At 40.2% G+C, this 22501-nt stretch overlaps 1 protein-coding gene across 1 annotated transcript; it reads right to left on the bottom strand.

Annotated features, from left to right (window-relative positions):
- Positions 1-1407: 1407 nt before the first annotated feature.
- On the bottom strand, positions 1408-6832 carry LOC113660895 (E3 ubiquitin/ISG15 ligase TRIM25-like). The gene is made up of 6 exons (XM_047820446.1): positions 6230-6832; positions 5881-5976; positions 5509-5742; positions 5161-5320; positions 4779-4838; positions 1408-1634 (listed from the first exon to the last, which is right to left on the bottom strand). The coding sequence occupies exons 1-6, from the start codon at positions 6809-6811 to the stop codon at positions 1408-1410; spliced, it is 1359 nt and encodes a 452-aa protein (XP_047676402.1). The 5' UTR covers positions 6812-6832.
- Positions 6833-22501: the final 15669 nt, after the last annotated feature.

The raw sequence follows: 22501 nt of genomic DNA, 5'->3' as shown, positions 1-22501 counted from the left end.
AGTGGACAAATACACACATCATATTATAACACTAACCTGCTTATATCACATCACCCTTCCTTATGAGTTACTTAACATGTAACAGAAAATACTGTATGAAACAATATAATACTTAACAACTTTTAAACAAAGTTTAGCTTAACACATTTTCTTATTATGTCATTTCCACTTAACCTCTTTTGCTATTTTTATTAAGCCATTAACACAAAGTCTTTATACTTCTGTGGAATTAAGACAGATCGTCCAGATCTTGTTTTTACCACCTCTGATGAAGGAACTGATGTTTGGCTAGACTCTGACTCAGGTGAATTACTTACAGGTTGTTCAATTGACTCTGGAATGTTCGGACCAGCATTAAGCATTTCATTTGCAAGATGGTCGGGACTGTTGATTTCTTGCTGTACATGAGTTTGTGAAGCTGAAGTAGATGTTGGTCCTTTGTCACTGGGTGAAGGCATTAGATGTCGCTGGCTTCGTCTAAGTAATCCAGCCTCAGATTGTATAATGTAAGACCGCGGTGACTCACACTTCTCAAGTACTGTTCCAGACCTTATCCATCCTCTCTCATCATCCAATTTCACTGCTACGGAAGCACCAGGTGAAATCTCAGGTAATGCACGAACATCGTTCTTCTTGTAATATTTCCGATAGCTTTCTTTAGCTTTTCGATCCAACTTTCTCACCTTATGAAGATCTGGCCACTCAGGCCGCAGGTTTGAATCCAATGTGGGAACAGTGGTTCTTATTTGTCTACCCATCATAAGCTGTGAGGGACTTACACCTGTAGCCTGAATGAGTGTGGCTCGGTAGCTCATCAGAGCTGCAAATGGGTCTGATTGTTTCAAGATCTTTTTAGCTGTTTGCACAGCTCTTTCAGCCTCACCTTTTGATTGTGCATAGTCAGGACTTGAGGTAACATGTTGAAAATCATAGTCTCTTGCAAAGTCTTTAAAACCATTGTCCGAAAACAAAACGTTGGGACAGCCCCATTGTGCGAACATGTCCTGTAAACAAGCACGTGTTGTTTTTCCTGACAGGTCCAAAAGGTGAGCTATATCAATATACCTCGAGAAATAATCCACAACTATCAAATAATGCTGCTTATCCACTTCACATATATCAGCACCAATTTTCTCCCATGGGCAGTTTGGCAGGGGAGTGGTTATGAGTGGCTCCTTTTTCTGGGTAGGTCTTTGCAGTTATTAACAAGCGACTGGATTTCTTTACTTAATCCTGGCCACCACACACTACATTTTGCTCTCTCCCTACATTTCACAATGCCTTGGTGACCGCTTTGCAATCTCTGGAGTATGTCTGACCTCATTGTTTGGGGAATTATGATCCTATCATCATAGAGCACAAGGTCCTGGAAAACTGACAGGTGATGACGTGCACTGTAGTATGATTTCAGACTTTGGCTGTATCAGGCCGTATGCCCTCCTTGTCTATGACGTGTCCTAAATACTTGAGTTGATTCTGTCTCAGTAGACACTTTTCCTTATTCAGCTTCAAACCTGCCCGGTCAATGACTGTCAAAGCCCTCTGCAATCGCTGCTCATGTTCCTCAGGAGTGTTGCCATGAACTAAAATATCATCCATGAACACTGCGACTCCTTCTTGGTCGTCGAGGATTGCTGACATTTCACGCTGGAAGATTTCTGATGCAGAAGAATGTCGTCAATCGTTGGCAGCACAAATATCTCCCTTTTGACAGATTTATTCAGTTGCTTTAGATCGACACAGATTCTGATTTGCCCCGTCTTCTTTGGAACAGCTACCATAGGGGCGCACCATTCAGTAGGTTCAGTGATTTCTAGCTCAGCTTTAACTTTTGAGAGTAAAGGTATGGATACTCGACGTGCAGTGTGGACACTGTAGGGTACTGCATTCTCTTTTAAGCAGATTTTGATAGGTTTGATCTTAACTAAACCAAGTTCAGGTGAGGAAATGGGTTGAAGCTCTTCCAACCTTTTCACTAAGCCTAACTAAGTTATCATAATCCTCTTTTTCATCCTCACCCTCTCCGAACGTAAATGTTTGATACACCTGTTCCGCTTCTTTTCCCATCGAAAAAAGCAGCTGATTATATAATATGGAGTAGCACAGGACCTGAGTGACTCGTCCATAGTCATAAACGGAGAGAAGTAGCGCCGGTTACAATGTTCTTCCGCAAGACGCATGCGGTTCTGTTTATTAACTGCTAGAGTGTGAAACAAAAACAGCAGCATGACAAATAAACCTGCGTAATAAACGGCGACATAGATGAACTCTCCCAAAGTAGAGCCAAATGGGGATTCAGGGGAAGTACTTCAAAGATTTCCCTCTCTTTCTTTTTTTTAAATCTTTCATTAAAGTGTGACAAACGTGCAAAATTATAAAAAATCAGTAAGGGGGCCAACACTTTTTCACACCACTGTAGCTATGCTGCTAATGTGAGCTCAATCTCCCATGCATTATGTGATGACAACTGTAGCTCATTACTCACTTCACCTACTGTCCTTTAATGCTTATAGCACACAGACATATACTGAACATGGTGTAATAAATTAGAACATTTATTATTAAACAGTGCTTAGAATTCTTATGTTGGCTTTGTAGAAGCCAACATTCTGTTTTCCTATTTAAGCTTAGACAATAAATTATCGAGTAACTCCTCCTAGGGCTTTCAAGCCACATGCACCAAATTCGGATATGTTGTAGAACCTGGTCTGAAGTTTGTTGCTATTACTTATCTAAGCGATCCGAGTACCGGTACTTCAGGTACCGGGTCTCAAAATGGTCTTTTCCCCCATATACTCCCATTATAAACTTTGGAGGTTTATAACTCGGCAAGCTTTAAAACTATCTACACCAAACTCGGCCAGCTCCTTTAGGGTGATACTGTATTGTTTTTATTAAAAGTAGTGTAATACAAATAGGTGTGTGTAATATATGTAAAAGAAAAAGAAAAAGATTACAAATAAAAACTTCCTTCAAATAATCAAACAGTACTAGAATAAGTAAAAGGTATTAAGATGCAAAGATTATAACAAACCAAGAAACACTCTCCAAGTGTAAACTTGCGTTTGTTCTATGATGCAACTAAAGTATAACATGCACTAGGCTGCTTACAATAGAATGCACACTCAATGTGATACAAGGCAGGCTTTTATACTTTTTTACTGTGGCCAGATTTGGCTGTCAGGTTTGGTTGGCTTTGTGCCTTTTAGACGGCTACCATCTTATTTCATAAATACTTCTCGGTTTCCCAAACATATCTCGCCAGCCGACTCTGTGTGCGCTGCTAATGTCTTTTCTTTTCTAACCTCACGGTTAACACTTCTATATATTGTCATACTTCCTGCAACTTCTCAGGCTGTGATTATATAGAACTGAAGCTTTCTCTTGCCGTGGAATTTGACAGCAAGCTATAAAACCCTGCGCGTGCAGATTACTCCCCGCGAATACACAGAAGGCTTCACTTTTAACAGCAGGCCTTGAAACACTTGTGTGCAGATACTCTCAGTAATACACAGTAGGCTTTATAAGTGTTTACTACTAGAAAGTTTACAGTTAAATACACAAGATTAATCTAATCAACTCTATTACATGAGGATACATGATTATAAGTAAAAGAAAAACATTTCAGTATTTCTTGAACATTCTGAAAATAAAACATAACACATAATGCATTATAAGATAAGTTAATAATTGGTCGTGGTGTACCTTGATATTTATTATTATTTATTTGCTGAGAACCAGTATTAAAAAACCAGTATCAGGTATGTAGAGTCCTGTAACTCCATCCAGTACATGCCGGTGTCTGATAACATCTCTTGCATGCCGCTGGCTCACATCAACTCTGAACAAAGGTTGGTGTACCGACTGGCCTTTCGGTTGTCCCTCAGCCCCACCCCCAAAATATGCAAAATCAAAAAACTTTTTACAACATGGAAATGTGACATATCAAAACACTCAGCACAATAAGGGGAACTGCCTCGCGGGTATTCTGCTGACGTCACGTGATGTCACGTGAAAACAAAAAACATTCGCACAACATGGACATGAGGCATATCAAAACACACAGAACAAGGATGGGAATTGGGTCACAATTTTTCTGATAATGTCACATGCTTGTCTCCACTTGCCTCCAAAAGTAACACTGACCCTTACAGTATGTCCACTTGCCTCCAAAAAGCGCCAGCCTTTGAGAATACTTGCCTCATCAAAGCCAACATCAAAGTTTGTTGCGACAAACTTTACAAATCTAGTTAAACGTTTATATATATAAAACATGACATCCAGTTACCAGCATGACACTAAACAGGTATTAGTATCGGAGACTTTTTACTAAAGTACATGTCAGAGCCCATACTTCTTTACTTTTACTGGAGTCTTTTTAAAAATGAATATCTGTACTTCTACTTGAGTAAAGGATGTGTGTACTTTTGCCACCTCTGTTTATTGGTACAGTAACAGTGGAAGAAGAAAGTAATGTAATGTCCAGCAACTCAAGTAAAGAGGATGAACAATGGGTCAAGACAATCCAGATAAACAAGAATGATGTTAAAGTGACACTGGATTCAGGAGCTGAATGTAATGTTCTGTCAGAAAGATTATACAAGTTGCTAAACATATCAGGGAGACTGCAGAGGTCAAGCTGCAAACTTGTTACATATTCTGTACACAAGATGGCGCCATTGGGCGAGAGAGCACTGAATTGTGTGTACAAAGGACAAAAATACAAAATCCTGTTTGAAATAATGAAGCATGATGTACCTGCCAATCTAGGAACCTACACTGCAGAAAATCTTCTCTGCTCTTTGGTTCTGAAGGTAAAACCATCTGAACTGCTGCAGCTTTGGAGACACAGAGACAAAATGGAGACAGAAAAATGAGGTGGAAACAGTTTAAAGTGTGAATGTGAAAAATTTGCTTCCTCACGTTTATTTCAGACGTCAACAACGTCACCATCTCAATTTATTCATCAGCTAAGATTTTCTCCACAAATGTAAGATTTGTACTTTGTTTATCTGCTAAATTGATCTTGATGTCATTTACAAGACTGATGCTAATACTGTGTGATTTTCTGCAGTCTTGTTCCTGCTTACTTCTTATTTCTGTTAGATGAATTTTATGGCTCTTTTTACTGTGATACAGAAACAATGTTTGTTTGTTCACCTTCTGGTCTGATTTTGTTGAATTCTTCCTCACAGATTTCCTCGACTCGTTTTTTCAGACCTGAGAGAGATTTCCTCACTCCATCAAATGAGAGATGTTGATTGACAGTGAAGCTGAGTGAGTCGTCACATCCAGGAGAAACACAGAGAGACGGGAAACTCTACAGAGAGGAAACACATCATAGAGAAGGAGAAAAGTGGACGAGAGGAACGAATGAATCTCAGACTGAATCAGAACAAAGACACACTTGTGATCTCAGACAGGAACATTTCTTGTTGCTGTAATGAGCTTTTAGGAGGAAACTTTGTGAGGAACAGCGCCCTCTGTAGATCAGACAGTGAGTGTTACCTGGAGGAAGTGGATGTCATCGTGTGTGTGTGAAAGCTGCTCCATCTCAGTGACTCTCCTCTTAAGATCAGCAATCTCCTGCTCCAGTTGATTCAGGAGTCGTTCAGCTCGACTCACTTCAGATTTCTCCTGAGCTCTGATCAGCTCCGTCACCTCCGAGCGCTTTTTCTCCATGGAGCTGATCATCTCAGTAAAGATCCTTTCACTGTCATCTACTGCTGCCTGTGAACGCTTCTGTAAGGACACACACACACACACACACACACACACACACACACACACAAACACACACACAGATCTGAGTTAAACTCTTTATCTCACAGTGACTCTATAATGTGTATGTTTATGTGAATCTCTCAGTTTCCTCCTCACCTTAATAATGTCCACAGTCTGTTTCAGCTCCTGCACCTTCTTCTGCTTCTCCTGGATCTTCTGCTGGGATTTTATCTGATCCTCCTTTAACTCATTCTTTAACAGAGTTTTCACATGGTCTTTGTAAACTTTAGGTATAAAATGCTCTAAGAATCTTGTTACACTGTTGGCTGTTTAAAGTGCACTGACTGGTCTGAGCTTCTCACACTTCATACCAGAAGAACCTTTGACTTTAAAAAAAAATATCCACTTCACACTGAATGACAGTAGTATAACTCAATAGAAAATAGATTTAAAATACAATTTGTAAAATCTGACTTGGAAAAGAATAATGTTGTCCAGTTCTCACCTGTTTTTTAGTTCTTTCTGTATCAGTTGAAACTGTATCATGGCCTTTGTGTTTTTTCATCGTACACAAGTAACAGATGAGGCTTTGGTCAGTACGACAGTAGATCTCCATCAGTTTGTCATGTTCAGAGCAGATCTTCTCTTGGAGCTCTGCACAGGCTTCAACTAACTTGTGCTTCTTAAAGGCAGGAGACTGATAGTGAGGTTTAAGATGATCTTCACAATAAGAGGCTAAACAAACCAGACAGGACTTGACAGCTTTGTGTTTTCTCCCTGTGCAGGAATCACACTCCACATCTCCAGGTCCAGCGTAACAGTGAGCAGGAGAAGCAGCTTGGAGTTCAGTCTTCTTCAGTTTCTCCACCACTTCAGCCAGCATGTTGTTCCTGCGTAGAACAGGCCTTGGAGTGAAAGTCTCTCTACACTGAGGACAGCTGTAGACGCCCTTTACGTCCTCCTGATCCCAGCAGCCATTAATACACACCTTACAGAAACTGTGACCACAATGTAGAGTCACTGGAACCCTCAGGAGATCCAGACACACTGGACAGCTGAACTGATCCTGATCACTGGTTTCTGCCATTTTCTTGAACTCACAGACAGACAGACAGAGAGAGAGAGAGAGAGAGAGAGAGAGAGAGAGAGAGAGAGAGAGAGAGAGAGAGAGAGAGAGAGAGTTCTATAAGTTTTGTTTTCTCTGAAATGAACTTCCTGGTTCAGTGTGTTATAGTGTAACAGAGAGAGGAGAGAGAGAGTTCTATAAGTTTCGTTTTCTCTGAAATGAACTTCCTGGTTCAGTGTGTTATAGTGTAACAGAGAGAGAGAGAGAGAGAGTTCTATAAGTTTCGTTTTCTCTGAAATGAACTTCCTGGTTCAGTGTGTTATTGTGTAACAGAGAGAGGAGGTGTGGCTTTATAGAGAAAAGGAGCTCAGACTTTAAAGATAAAGGTGAAGTTACACAACAGAAGAGTATTTTATAATGATACTCCCTCCACCAAGCTTTAAAAAGATTATAAAAAAAGATTTATTTATTAGAAAAAGTTTTTAAATCCTACTCATGCTAACTGTTAGCCAAGTTAGCACAAGTGACTCAAATCTATAAAATCTGCTTGTGTAATTTAGTGGTTAGTTCTGGATCTTTTTCCAAAAGAGAAAGAACAAAAATTAGGATAATTGAGGATACAGCTTAGACAGTATTTTATCTCTCAAAGTTTCAGTCTATTCCGGTGGATCTACACCAGTCTAGCAAAATCTGAAGCTTCTAAAAAACCGAATGAAGGCAGACTCACAACATGTTCCAAAATCATTTTATATATAAGTCTGCTTTCAGCTTTCTCAATAAGAAAGGAAAAAGGGGTTTCAGTTGTGTTAGCGAGAGGAATGGAGACTGTTCATGGGAAACCCTGTGACATCAAACTTTTGTGCAGAAATTGCTGCAGTGAAGGAGTTGGGACTTGTCGCTGTGTTAGGAGTCTACAGGTTTATACATGCAGCTATTTTATTTTTATCCACAAGTGATATGGATGCTAATGGTGGTTTGAATCCAAGGGAACTGTAAGGACAAAACAGTTTACACAGGATTGGGGTGAGCTCCAACACACACACAACATTACTGGTTGAGAAAAACAAAAACATTACTGGTTGGTTTGTTTTAAAACTATAAGTGGAGTCTAACGTTTAACTAGATTTGTAAAGTTTGTCGCAACAAACTTTGATGTTGGCTTTGATGAGGCAAGTATTCTCAAAGGCTGGTGCTTTTTGGAGGCAAGTGGACATACTATAAGGGTCAGTGTTACTTTTGGAGGCAAGTGGAGACAAGCATGTGACATTATCAGAAAAATTGTGACCCAATTCCCATCCTTGTTCTGTGTGTTTTGATATGCCTCATGTCCATGTTGTGCGAATGTTTTTTGTTTTCACGTGACATCACGTGACGTCAGCAGAATACCCGCGAGGCAGTTCCCCTTATTGTGCTGAGTGTTTTGATATGTCACATTTCCATGTTGTAAAAAGTTTTTTGATTTTGCATATTTTGGGGGTGGGGCTGAGGGACAACCGAAAGGCCAGTCGGTACACCAACCAGAGTTCAGAGTTGTTGTGAGCCAGCGGCATGCAAGAGATGTTATCAGACACCGGCATGTACTGGATGGAGTTACAGGACTCTACATACCTGATACTGTTTTTTTTAATACTGGTTCTCAGCAAATAAATAATAATAAATATCAAGGTACACCACGACCGATTATTAACTTATCTTATAATGCATTATGTGTTATGTTTTATTTTCAGAATGTTCAAGAAATTCCAAAATGCTTTTCTGTTACTTATAATCATGTATCCTCATGTAATAGAGTTGATTAGATTAATCTTGTGTATTTAACTGTAAACTTTCTAGTAGTAAACACTTATAAAGCCTACTGTGTATTACTGAGAGTATCTGCACACAAGTGTTTCAAGGCCTGCTGTTAAAAGTGAAGCCTTCTGTGTATTCGCGGGGAGTAATCTGCACGCGCAGGGTTTTATAGCTTGCTGTCAAATTCCACGGCAAGAGAAAGCTTCAGTTCTATACAATCACAGCCTGAGAAGTTGCAGGAAGTATGACCACATATAGAAGTGTTAACCGTGAGGTTAGAAAAGAAAAGACATTAGCAGCGCACACAGAGTCGGCTGGCGAGATATGTTTGGGAAACCGAGAAGTATTTATGAAATAAGATGGTAGCCGTCTAAAAGGCACAAAGCCAACCAAACCTGACAGCCAAATCTGGCCACAGTAAAAAAGTATAAAAGCCTGCCTTGAATCACATTGAGTGTGCATTCTATTGTAAGCAGCCTAGTGCATGTTGTACTTTAGTTGCATCCTAAAACAAATGCAAGTTTACACTTGGAAAGTGTTTCTTGGTTTGTTATAATCTTTGCATCTTATTACCTTTTACTTATTCTAGTACTGTTTGATTATTTGAAGGAAGTTTTTATTTGTAATCTTTTTCTTTTTATTTTACATATATTACACACACCTATTTGTATTACACTACTTTTAATAAAAACAAGGCCTCCCATTGTGAGGATCCTGAAAAGACAAAAAGGTATAAGTCTGCCTCCTTCATTTAAAGATTCAAACAATAGTTTAAGTAGAAGACCTTGGAGAGGAGCCTTTGTTAGAAGACCGAGGGGACTTCGAAGGACATCTGCGTTCAAGGTAAGACCAACTTTTAATAGTTGATCTTGTGTTTCCAACATTACCTCGTGCAAATTAAGATACACTCCTTAGTGGGGGCGCGTAAGGTTTCCTACACAATCCGAAAACATGTGTCGCCAAGGGGCAAGTATGTCAGTATAATTACTTCAGTTCAAAGTTTATAATGGGAGTCTATGGGGAAAAAGACCATTTTGAGACCCGGTACCTGAAGTACCGGTACTCGGATCGCTTAGATAAGTAATAGCAACAAACTTCAGACCAGGTTCTACAACATATCCGAATTTGGTGCATGTGGCTTGAAAGCCCTAGGAGGAGTTACTCGATAAATTTTTGTCGAAGCTTAAACAGGAAAACAGAATGTTGGCTTCTACAAAGCCAACATAAGAATTCTAAGCACTGTTTAATAATAAATGTTCTAATTTATTACACCATGTTCAGTATATGTCTGTGTGCTATAAGCATTAAAGGACAGTAGGTGAAGTGAGTAATGAGCTACAGTTGTCATCACATAATGCATGGGAGATTGAGCTCACATTAGCAGCATAGCTACAGTGGTGTGAAAAAGTGTTGGCCCCTTCTTGATTTTTTATAAATTTGCACGTTTGTCACACTTTAATGAAAGATATAAAAAAAGAAAGAGAGGGAAATCTTTGAAGTACTTCCCCTGAATCCCCATTTGGCTCTACTTTGGGAGAGTTCATCTATGTCGCCGTTTATTACGCAGGTTTATTTGTCAAGCTGCTGTTTTTGTTTCACGCTATAGCAGTTAATAAACAGAACCGCATGCGTCTTGCGGAAGAACATTGTAACCGGCGCTACTTCTCTCCGTTTATGACTATGGACGAGTCACTCAGGTCTTGTGCTACTCCATATTATATAATCAGCTGCTTTATTCGATGGGAAAAGAAGCGGAACAGGTGTATCAAACATTTACGTTCGGAGAGGGTGAGGAACGTGACCAGGAAGCTTGATGACTACTTTGTACCAAAAGTTAATGTTATTCATGAGTGTGCACGATTTCACATGAGAGTTCAGAGGCCAGGGGAAATGGGCGAAGAATATATTCGCAGCCTGCATGAGCTAGCCAGTACATGTGACTTCGGGGCAGCAAAGGATGAAAACATTCGCGATCGGCTTGTGATTGTGATTTTAGACAGAAAACTGTCGGAAAAGCTTCAATTAATGCCAGATTTGACGCTCAAACACACCATATAGCTTGTGAGACAGTCTGAACAGGTACGAGGACAGGTTAATGAACAAGCTGTGTGTGTTAGCACTCAAATCAGTGAAGTGACTGGTGCCAGAGGAAAATCACATTACAGTGGAAGAGGTAGACAACACATAGGCTCAAAACAAAATCAGACAGAGCAGGCAACAGAATGGAGGTGTAAAAGATGTGGAAGAAATCATGGAAAAGGGGACATATGCTCAGCAAAAAGTACTGAATGTCGCAAATGCAGAAAAAAGGGTCACTTTGCTGCAGGGACCCGAGCAGTCCATGAAGTTACCAAACCGTCAGAGGGCAGCAACATCACACACTTCCTTGGTGAGTTGACACAAATTAATGATGCAGATGGAGCATGGATGGTCACACTTCCAATTCAAGGCACAGACATAGACTTTAAAACTTTAAGACATAGACCCCGTGTGTTTCTCTGTCCAGGCCCAACACACCGATGAAGTGGCCTGCCCAGGAGCTGTTCACTCCGGCGCCAGGACACCGCAGGCCCTGGGTGCAGCAGCGGAGGACGCGTGTCGGTCCCCTGCCTAGGACCTCTCCCCCTCCACCACCGCCGGTCTTCGAGATCCCCACCCAGAACCGCTTTGCCCCCCTTAGCAAGACGGACTGCGACAACGTGATCATCGGAGACTCCATCGTCCGCCATGTCCGTGCTACGGTGGCTAAAGGTAAGGCTCGCACCCACTGCTTACTTGGTGCTCGTGTTCTTGATGTCTCTGCACAGGTACCTAGAGTCGTGAGCAGAAACACCAGAGCTGTGGTTCTTCATGTCGGCTCGAATGACACCAGCCTGAGGCAGTCGGAGATCCTGAAGAGGGACTTCAACACCCTGGTGGATACGGTTCGCAGCACAGTGCCCACGACGAGGATCATCGTGTCTGGACCACTTCCAACTTACCAGCAAGGAATTGAAAGGTTCAGTAGACTTTTCGCTTTAAATGAATGGTTACAGTCATGGTGTCAGGCTCAGAAACTACTCTTTATCGATAATTGGAATGTTTTCTGGGAGCGTCCTAGGCTATTCCGTGCTGACGGCCTGCACCCCAGCAGAGTTGGAGCGGAGATCCTCTCGGACCAGGGCGCTGAACACCTTCTGAGTGGTAAACTACTCTTTAAATTTAAATCTCAATAGCCATCCTTCACCTCAGCACATTGACACAGAAAATGCACACATAGCTCACCCTATAGAAACTGTGTCTGTTCCCCGAGCAGTGAGATCCAAAAGTAAATACACGAGAAGTTCTCGAAATAATCTTACTGTAATTAGACCAGAAAAATGCCAAAGAAACAAACAAAAACAGTTCTTAAGGTTTGGACTTCTGAACATTAGATCTCTTGCACCCAAAGCACTTATTGTAAATGAAATGATCTCAGATAATAGCCTTACTGTACTCTGCCTCACCGAAACGTGGATTAAACCAAATGAATACATCAGTCTAAGCGAGTCTACACCATCAGGATATATCTATAAGCACGAGCCTCGTCTGACTGGTCGTGGAGGTGGTGTCGCCACTATCCTTAGTGATTACCTCACTGTTACCCAGAGAACACAGCATAGATTTAGTTCTTTTGAAGTGCTCGTCCTTAATGTTACACTATCGCACATGCACACGAAGAAATCCCTGATGTCTCTTGCTCTAGCGACCGTGTACAGACCCCCAGGGCCCTACACAGTTTTTCTTAGAGAATTCACAGATTTTCTCTCAGACCTATTGGTTAACTTTGACAAAGCATTAATTGTAGGAGACTTTAACATTCATGTTGACGACACAAACGAAGCTTTAGGACTCACATTTATGGACTTACTAAACTCACTTGGGCTCAAACAAAACATCACTAGTGCAACTCATCGACGTAACCACACACTAGATTTAATAATATCACACAGAATAGAAGTCACTGATATAGATATCATACCTCAAAGTGATGACATCACAGACCATTACCTCATAATGTACACACTACCTATAGAACAGACTAACTGTGTCTCACCATGTTATCGACTCGGTAGAACCATTATTTCGACCACCAAAGACAGATTCACAAAAAACCTGCCTGATCTGTCTGGACTTCTTAATGTACCCTCAAACTCAAACGACCTAGATGCAATGACTAACAGCATAGACGCTATATTCACTAGCACATTAGACACTGTTGCCCCAGTCAGATTACAGAAGGTTAGAGATAAAACACTTGCCCCATGGTATAATAGTCATATTCACACCCTCAATAGGGAGACCCGTAACCTCGAACGGAAATGGAGAAAAACTAAATTAGAGGTGTTTAGAATTGCGTATAAGGACAGTATGTCCAGCTACAGACAGGCTCTAAAAGCTGCTAGGGCTGAGCACCTGAGCAAACTCATAGAAAATAACCAGAACAAGCCCAGGTTTTTATTTAGCACAGTGGCTAGTTTAACAAAAAATCAGAAATCTGAACACACTATTCCATCACATTTCAGTAGTGAGGACTTTATGAGATTCTTCACTGATAAAATCGAAAGTATCAGGAATAAAATAGGTGACGCCCAACATATGAGAGCAACCAGTGACACAATCTCACCTAAGGCTTTGCACAGCTTTACAAGTACAGGACAGGAAGAGTTAGATAAACTTATTACTACAGCTAAATCAACAACATGTTCACTAGACCCCATCCCAACTAAACTACTGAAAGAAGTGTTACATAAAGCTGGTGAGCCTCTTCTTAATATCATTAACTCCTCGTTATCTTTAGGTTACGTCCCGAAGTCTTTTAAGTTGGCAGTTATTAGGCCACTCATCAAAAACCTAACTTAGACCCTAATGAACTATCAAATTACAGACCTATCTCACACCTTCCGTTTATGTCTAAAATACTTGAAAAGGTTGTGTCTGTTCAACTGAGCTCCTTCTTACAGGAGAGCAACATCCTTGAAGAGTTTCAGTCAGGTTTCAGGCCCCATCATAGCACAGAAACTGCACTTGTTAAAGTTACAAACGACTTGTTCTTAGCTCCGGACCAAGACTGTATGTCACTATTAGTTCTACTTGACCTTAGTGCTGCATTCGACACTATAGATCACAACATTCTTCTAGATCGCTTACAATATTACACAGGTATTCATGGTCAGGCTTTAAGCTGGTTTAGATCCTACCTGTCTGACCGATACCATTTGGTAGAATTAAATGGTGAATCCTCCAGTTTACTACCAGTTAATTATGGGGTCCCTCAAGGATCAGTTCTAGGACCTCTGCTTTTCTCTATATACATGCTTCCATTAGGGAACATTATTAGAAGACATGGGATTAGTTTCCATTGTTATGCTGACGACACACAGTTATATATCTCATCAAAACCAGATGAAATAGCCACAGTGTCCAAATTAACTCAATGCCTTAGAGAGATAAAAGACTGGATGAGCTGCAACTTTCTATTGTTAAACTCCGATAAGACAGAAATACTACTCATAGGTCCAAAAACCAGTGCACATAAACTCTCACAACTTAACTCCCATTTAGAGGGATGTACTGTTACAAGTAGCTCGACAGTGAAAGACCTTGGTGTTATATTAGACAGTAACTTGTCTTTTAAAAATCATATCGCCCATACTACCAAAACAGCCTTCTTCCACCTTAGAAACATTGCCAAGCTGAGAAACATCCTGTCTGTATCTGATGCTGAGAAGCTAGTTCATGCGTTCATGACCTCTAGACTGGACTATTGTAATGCATTACTAGGTGGTTGTCCTGCATCTTTAATAAATAGGTTACAGTTAGTCCAAAATGCAGCTGCCAGAGTTCTCACTAGGACAAGAAAGTATGACCATATAACCCCAATTTTATCATCTCTACACTGGCTACCTGTTAAGTATAGAATTGACTACAAACTGCTGCTACTTACGTACAAGGCTCTTAATGGTTTAGCTCCCATGTATCTAACTAGTCTTCTAACACGTTACAATCCTTCACGCTCTCTGAGATCACAAAACTCAGGACTTCTGGTAGTTCCCAGAATATCTAAGTCTACTAAAGGTGGTAGAGCGTTTTCTTATTTAGCTCCCAAACTTTGGAATAGTCTTCCTGATAGTGTTCGGGGCGCAGACACACTTTCCCAGTTTAAATGTAGATTAAAAACTCATCTCTTTAGTCAGGCGTACACATAATACATCCCATAATATCATGCACCAGTACATCAGACCAGCACATTTTTATGAACAGCAGATATGTTAATCCCTTTCCACTGCTTCTCTCTTTGTACCTATCCTGAGGCATCCAGACACTGTACCAGCTCCCAACGTCCTCTGTGGGACGAAGCCTTTGGACGTCCACTGAACCGAGGCCGACTCTAAGAATCCTGAGACATCTCCAGTTAGACTCTGTGGTAGTCAGGAGATCAGAAGTCCTTGAACCTTACACCAATACAACATTTAACTGACTGTATATTACAATCACACCCCCAGTGTCACCCATATGAGGATGGGTTCCCCCTTGAGTCCGGTTCCTCTCAAGGTTTCTTCCTTTACCAAATTAAGGGAGTTTTTCCTTGCCACTGCTGCCTGAGTCACCTCAGACTTGCTCATAGGGGAATAAATACATACACACTGTGAACTATATACATCTAATAATAATCTAGAATTTTTATTCTGTTAATTCTTATTTCTTTTATTATTTGTTAATTCCTTTATCATTAATTATGTTTACCTTCTGCTCTGTGTTTATGTTCTGTAAAGCTGCTTTGGGACAATGTCTATTGTAAAAAGCGCTATACAAATAAACTTGAATTGAATTGAATTGAATTGAACATGAAACTTGTGAAATCTAATGGAGTGCTAGGGTGCTAAAACATTTGGAGGCAAGTGGAGACAAGCATGTGACATCATCAGATAACCTGTGACGCAATTCCCCTCCTTGGGCTGGGTTTTTTGATATGCCTCATGTCCATGTTGTGCAAATGTTTTTTGTTTTCACGGGACATCACGTGATGTCATCAGAATACCCGCGAGGCAGTTCCCCTTATTGTGCTGAGTGTTTGATATGTCACATGTCCATGTTGTAAAAAGTTTTTTGATTTTGCATATCTTGGGGGTGGGGCTGAGGGACAACCAAAAGGCCAGTCGGTACACCAACCTTTGTTCAGAGTATCACCCTAAAGGAGCTGGCCGAGTTTGGTGTAGATTGTTTTAAAGCTTGCAGAGTTATAAACCTCCAAAGTTTATAATGGGAGTCTATGGGAAAAAAGGCCATTTTGAGACCCGGTACCCAAAGTACCGGTACTCGGATCGCTTAGAAAAGTAATAGCAACAAACTTCAGACCAGGTTCTACAACATATCTGAATTTGGTGCATGTGGCTTGAAAGCCCTAGGAGGAGTTACTCGATAAATTTTTGTCGAAGCTTAAACAGGAAAACAGAATGTTGGCTTCTACAAAGCCAACATAAGAATTCTAAGCACTGTTTAATAATAAATGTTCTAATTTATTACACCATGTTCAGTATATGTCTGTGTGCTATAAGCATTAAAGGACAGTAGGTGAAGTGAGTAATGAGCTACAGTTGTCATCACATAATGCATGGGAGTTTCAGCTCACATTAGCAGCATAGCTACACTGGTGTGAAAAAGTGTTGGCCCCCTTACTGATTTTTTATAAATTTGCACGTTTTCCACACTTTAATGTTTCAGATCATCAAACAAATTTAAATAGAACATCAAAGATAACAAGTAAACACAACATGCAGTTTGTAAATGAAGGTTTTTTTATGAAGGGAAAACAAAATCCAAACCCACATGGCCCTGTGTAAACCCCAGCCCCCCCCACCACCACCCCCCACGTTAAAACAAAACTTAACTGTGGTTTATTACACCTGAGTTTAATTTCTCTAACCACACCCAGGCCTGATTACTGCCACACCTGTTTACAATCAAGAAATCACTTAAATACCCTGACTGACAAAGTGAAGTAAACCAAAAGATCCTCAAAAGCTACACATTATACCATGTCAGTAACTGATATAAGTCTGGAAAATGTTATAAATCCATTTCTAAAGCTTTGGAACTCCAGTGAACCACAGTGAGAGCCATTATTAACAAATGGTGAAAACATGGAACAGCGGTAAACCTACCCAGGAGTGGCCGGCTGACAAAATTTAGCCCAAGAGCGCAGCAACGACTCATCCAAGATGTCACAAAAGACCCCATAACAACATAAGAACTGCAGGCCTCACTTGTCTCAGTTAAGGTCAGTGTTCATGACTCCACCATAAGAAAGAGACTGGGTAAAAATGGCCTGCATGGTAGAGATCCAAGATGAAAACCACTGCTGAGCAAAAATAACATAAAGGCTCTTCTCAGATTTGCCAGAAAATATCTTGATGATCCTCGAGACTTTTCTGAAAATACTCTGTGGACTGACGAGACAAAAGTTGAAAAGGTGCGTGTCCCATAACATCTGGCTTAAAAGTAACACCGCATTTCAGAAAAAGAACATCATACCAACAGTAAATTACGGTGATGGTCTGGGGCTGTTTTGCTGCTTCAGGACCTGGAAGACTTGCTTTAATAAATGGAACCATAAATTCTGCTGTCTACCAAAAAATCCTGAAGGACAATATGCAGCCATCTGCTTGTGACCTCAAAGTGAAGCAAACTTGGGTCCTGTATGAGGAAGAAACCTTGGAGGAAGGAACTAGACACAGAAGGGAATCCATCATCATTTAGGTGACACTGTACAATAAATAATGTAAATGTAAATAATGTCATTTTTACAATGGTTTATAATAGTGCAACTGAGAGCTCCTGAGGAAATAATGGGTCAGTGCAAACTCTGAGTTCACCATGGACCCAACAATAATTCCTTCCTTTCAAAGTCTTCAAATGATCTCTGATAATGTCCAGACCATACAGCTGACTGACACAACAATGGTTTAAAGAAGGCTCTATCCACAACAATTCATGATATTAGGTATACAGTAATCCCTTGCCACTTCACGGTTCGAGTTTCGCGGCCTCGGTGCATCGCTGATTTTTCAATAATATTCATCGAAAATGAATAATAATCCCAGGATGCCAGACAAAGAGAGAATGTCTCTCAGAGGCTTTGTACATACCCAGGGGCACTCAGACAAGGCACATGATTATTTCCCGGCGCGAGATCTGAGCTGATTGGCTGCGCATCATCGCATCCTCACCCAGCTTCTTCCCTTGTTGTGTCTCGCCACTCTCGTTCACGCTGTCAAGTGTGTCTCGCGAATTGTGTTCGAAATTAACTTTTCGTTAAGCCCTTACAATGCCTTCTAAGCACCGTGCCACTGTGAAAGATTTCTCTAGTTAGCCCAAGAGTAAGAGGAAGATGATGACCATCAGTGAAAATGTCAAACTTAGGGCCAATCCTAGGGGTTACGGTCCCCATTAACCGCGATAAACGAGGGATCACTGTAGTTGTAATCAGGTGATGGACAATATGTGCAAAGTGCAGAGAGAAACTAAAGCAATACTAATTATGACAGCATAACTAAAAGGCTAGAGCAGTGCTTCTCAATTATTTTCTGTTACACCTTCCCTAGGAAGAAGTAAACACCCCCACCCCGTCCCCCAACCTCTCTGCCATGACTGTAAATAGTATAATTTGTCTATAAAATTGTTATAAGTACACCTCTGCATAACATTGTACACTTATTAACATTAAAGAAATATAGATCAACTTACAACAAAGAATAACTTTATTAACAGTTTTTTTTTTGTCTGTAACAGAAAAGACTTAAAGTGCATCAATTTGCTTGAAATTAAAAAAGAAATTGCAATCCTTATTTAACCCTCTGAGGTCGATGGGCTTGCCGGCGCGTTTTTGGCGCTTTTTTTCCTCTTCAACGTGAAATCCACTTAAAATACTTCGTCATTCATAATCATACACACACATGTAATACATCATTCGAAACTGTGAAGTGTCTACTTTTATTTGACTGCCTTCATAATAACAACAAAACGCTGTGCTTTTGGCAAATAAAGAAAATAACCAGGGTGTGCATTCAGACATCTCTGTCTCCTTGACCATCTTCCTGAAACACGTTACAAACATGAACTGATAACTCCGCCAATACTTATCACACGAACATGATACATATGTCTAATGAATGACAGAGTATTTTAAGTGCATTTCACGTTGAAGAGGAAAAAAGCGCCAAAAACGCACCGGCGAGAACAATAAAGAATAAATGTGTGCGCTGCAAGACAGTGCATGGTAAAAGACAGGACACACCTTGGAAATGCAAAACATGTAATGTTCCCTTGTGTGTTCAGTTAAATAGGAACTGTTTTGAACAATGGCATGACAACATTTAACAAATTTATATTTATATAAATATTTAATTTATATGTAAAGTATTTTTAGATGCACACCAAACTGTACATTTACAGCTGACATTTTGAATCATTGCATACAATTCTTGACTAAATAAAATCTTAAGTCTTTTGTACTTCATTGTACACTATTTTCCGAGGCCGGGTCGCGGGGGCAGCAGTCTAAGCAGGGATGCCCAGACTTCCCTCTCCCCAGACACTTCCTCCAGCTCTTCCGGGGAATGATAAGCGGTAGAAAATGGATGGATGGATGGATGGATGTACACTATTTTATTACACTACAAGCAAAAGATTTTCTCTTTAAGTCTCCCCACATTCATTCTTTTGTCAACACAATCCAGACTAAGCCATTAGGGGGTTGGGCCTCAGGTGTGAATCATCAATATTCATGACCATTGACCCTCCCTTGCATATTGCCTTTACACAACAAAAACTGTCTTACAAAAGTTAAATCAATGTATTGTTTCATGTGAATGAGTGGGTAAAATGGTTTTCACATCTTTTTGTAGCAAATTATCAACTCTACAAGAGTAGAGAACTTTATTGTGTGTGAACAAATGTTTAGTATGTGTTTCTTGGCCTTATTTCAGCATCTTTTCTTTTTCTTTTTTTTACTACCCACTCATAAACATCATTTACTTAAAAATACAAACATGTACATACATTTTACTTACAGAATATTGTAGCACAATTTGTGCTGAATACAATGTTATGTGATATTAGCCATTAATTTGTTTTGAAATAACTGAAAAAAGACCAAATGTAAGAGCATGTCAGAACCTCTGCCAGTGTCCCAAAATGGTCAGACCCCAGAGCGTTAAACTGTAACATTTTGACCATTTGATACTTGTAATAGAAAATGTTGTGAATAACAAAAATTAACATTGAACATTCTGTACCAACAACCAACCACCAGCTGTTATACTGCTTCCTACTGCTACTACTTCTACATCCAATCAACGGACAGTTTACTTTCCAGCAGGATGTTACACACACAGATGTGCACAAAGGAATGCAGCTCTCAGAAGTGTGAGACAAGATGATCCTCTTTCCAACGCACTCAGGGAACATGATCTTTTTACTTTCCAGTAAAAATGGACATGACAAAAATCTCCTTGTGTAGACAAGAGGACAATGAAACAGTCTCCAGATATCTTGCACTATTGACAGTAGTACATGATGCACACAGTGGCCTTGAGTGCCCTGATAACATGGCTGAAGCTGCTGACCTCACTCCATATGAGTCTCATCTGAGAAACAGTTTCATCTCTTCTTCTCACACAGACTACATAAAAAACTTTACATTGCACTGCACACATACACAGATGTGAATCGGATGAGAGCTATGAGAAAGAGTGATATAGGAAATTAGATAAGCCAGCTGTACTGTACTAATGTTGAAACTTTTATATGGAGTGAGCACAGACGTGCGGTAGAGGTAGACTTATCTCGACTTATCTCGGGTTTCAACTCGAGCTGGTTATCCACACCCATTCCAAATGAACCATGCATCTCCACATCTCTCTTTAGTCAAATCTGCCAATGATGAGTGGAAAAATTTGGGAATATGGATGTCACAGGTTGCTCAGACTCATTATTGGAAGCAAACAGAAAATTGAATTTACATAGTTTGTATATTAATTATATATAGTAATTGGATGGTTGGGGCAAAAAGAGATGTAAAGATCCATCTTGATGACTTATCAGATCTTAACCCAGTGTGTAAAATTGAAGATTACAAAAGGTGCCCAAAGAATTGTGTAAAATATGATGTAGAAGCTATAGCATGTATAACACCGTTGTTCAACTCCTTGTTAAAAGCTGGAGTTATTGTACCATGTGAGACGTCTCCTGTGCAAACCCTATTATTTCCAGTAAAGAAAATAAGCCTGTCAAATTTGAAATTTGTTCAACAAGAAATCAAGTTCCTAGGACATTTAATTTCTGCAAAAGGTAAATAACTCGGAGTCAAGTAGAATAGAGGCAATTCAGAAAATTCCAAAACCGGTAACAAAAAAACAAAAACAGTTCATGTCTTTTTTAGGCATGTGTTTATTTTGTAGGATATTTATACCCAATTATGCTGTTTCAGAGGCACCACTGAGCACAATTGCTCATGGACAAGGCCTACAAGCACACAGCAAAGTGACGTGGACTGAGAATGCAAAAGCTGCATTTGAACGACTGAAACAGACATTACAGACGACTGTTGTAGGTCCCTGACCCTAAGACTACTTGCACAAACTGTTGACGAAAAAGGGGGATGGATGACATTAGTTTGCTCCAAGGGCATGGGGACAAACTCAGACCAGTGACAGCAGGTCTGCTCATGTATCTCAGAGCTACAGCGAATTAACTCGGTACCACATGCAGTGTCACAACGGCTTTTATAACAAAAAAAATAGCACATATTACGGTTGCACAATGGTTGAGATATAACGCTGGGCTTTTAATGATGCTAAATGTTACTGTTAAACGATGTATAATTCTTAACCCTGCCACACTTCTTCACACGGAGCATGATGGGGAGCCTCATGATTATGTGTCTGTTGTTAAGTATGATTGTTATGATTGTAATGGAGTTTGTTGCCCATGGCCTGATTTACAGGAGACACCACTGACCAACCCTGATCTGGAATTATTTGTGGAAGGATTAGCATCCAGGAACTCTGAAACAGGTCAAAACTGTGTGGGGTTTGCAGTAGTTACCCAGAAAGAAATTTTACTTTCAGATAAACTCCCATCTCATTACTCAGCAGAGGCAGAAGAACTTACTGCCCTTATAGAAGCCTGCAAATTGTCAGAGGGTAAGACTGTGTATACTGACACACTGTGGAAACATAGGTTTTTTTAACTTTCTTGGGCAAACCCAATAGACACCATGGCCTGATAGCTGACCTCTTGGATGCAATCCTACTTTCAAAAGCAATTGCAATATGTAAACGTTTAATAACGATCCTATTTCCATAGGTAATGGGAAAGCTGATGCAGTGGCAAAGGCAGCAGCAAAGCTACCTGAGCAGAAACAAAACATAAACATCATGATTGAACTGTTTTCTTCTATCCTAAATCTCACTGAATTACAGGGTATGAGTGATCATGAGGAGAAACAACGCTGGAGGAAGGTGGGAAGTGTCCAAAAACAAGGTGTTTGGTATGGGCCTCAGGGAAACTGGTTTTACCAAAGGCTTGTTGTCTTTTTATGCTAAGTTGACACATGGTAAAGACCATATGTCAAAAGGGGGGTTGTATAGTGAAGTAGTGATAAAGTCCTGGTACACAAAGGGATTCCAAAATTACTCTAAAAAAATTTTTTAGATCGATGTTTAATCTGTAAGAAACGTAATGCAGGAAGGGGATTGGAGGTGCATCCAGACATCCCATTCCAGTCACAAGCACCTTTCCAATACCTACAGATGGACTTTATTGAACTTACTCCATCAGCAGGCAAAAGGTATAGCCTAATAATAGTCGACATATTCTCTAAATGGGTAGAGGTTTTCC

Source organism: Tachysurus fulvidraco, chromosome 11, assembly GCF_022655615.1.
Source record: "Tachysurus fulvidraco isolate hzauxx_2018 chromosome 11, HZAU_PFXX_2.0, whole genome shotgun sequence".
Taxonomy (NCBI): Eukaryota; Metazoa; Chordata; class Actinopteri; order Siluriformes; family Bagridae; genus Tachysurus; species Tachysurus fulvidraco.
The sequence above is the reverse complement of the archived record's forward strand: the minus strand, read 5'-3'. Positions and strand labels throughout refer to the sequence as shown.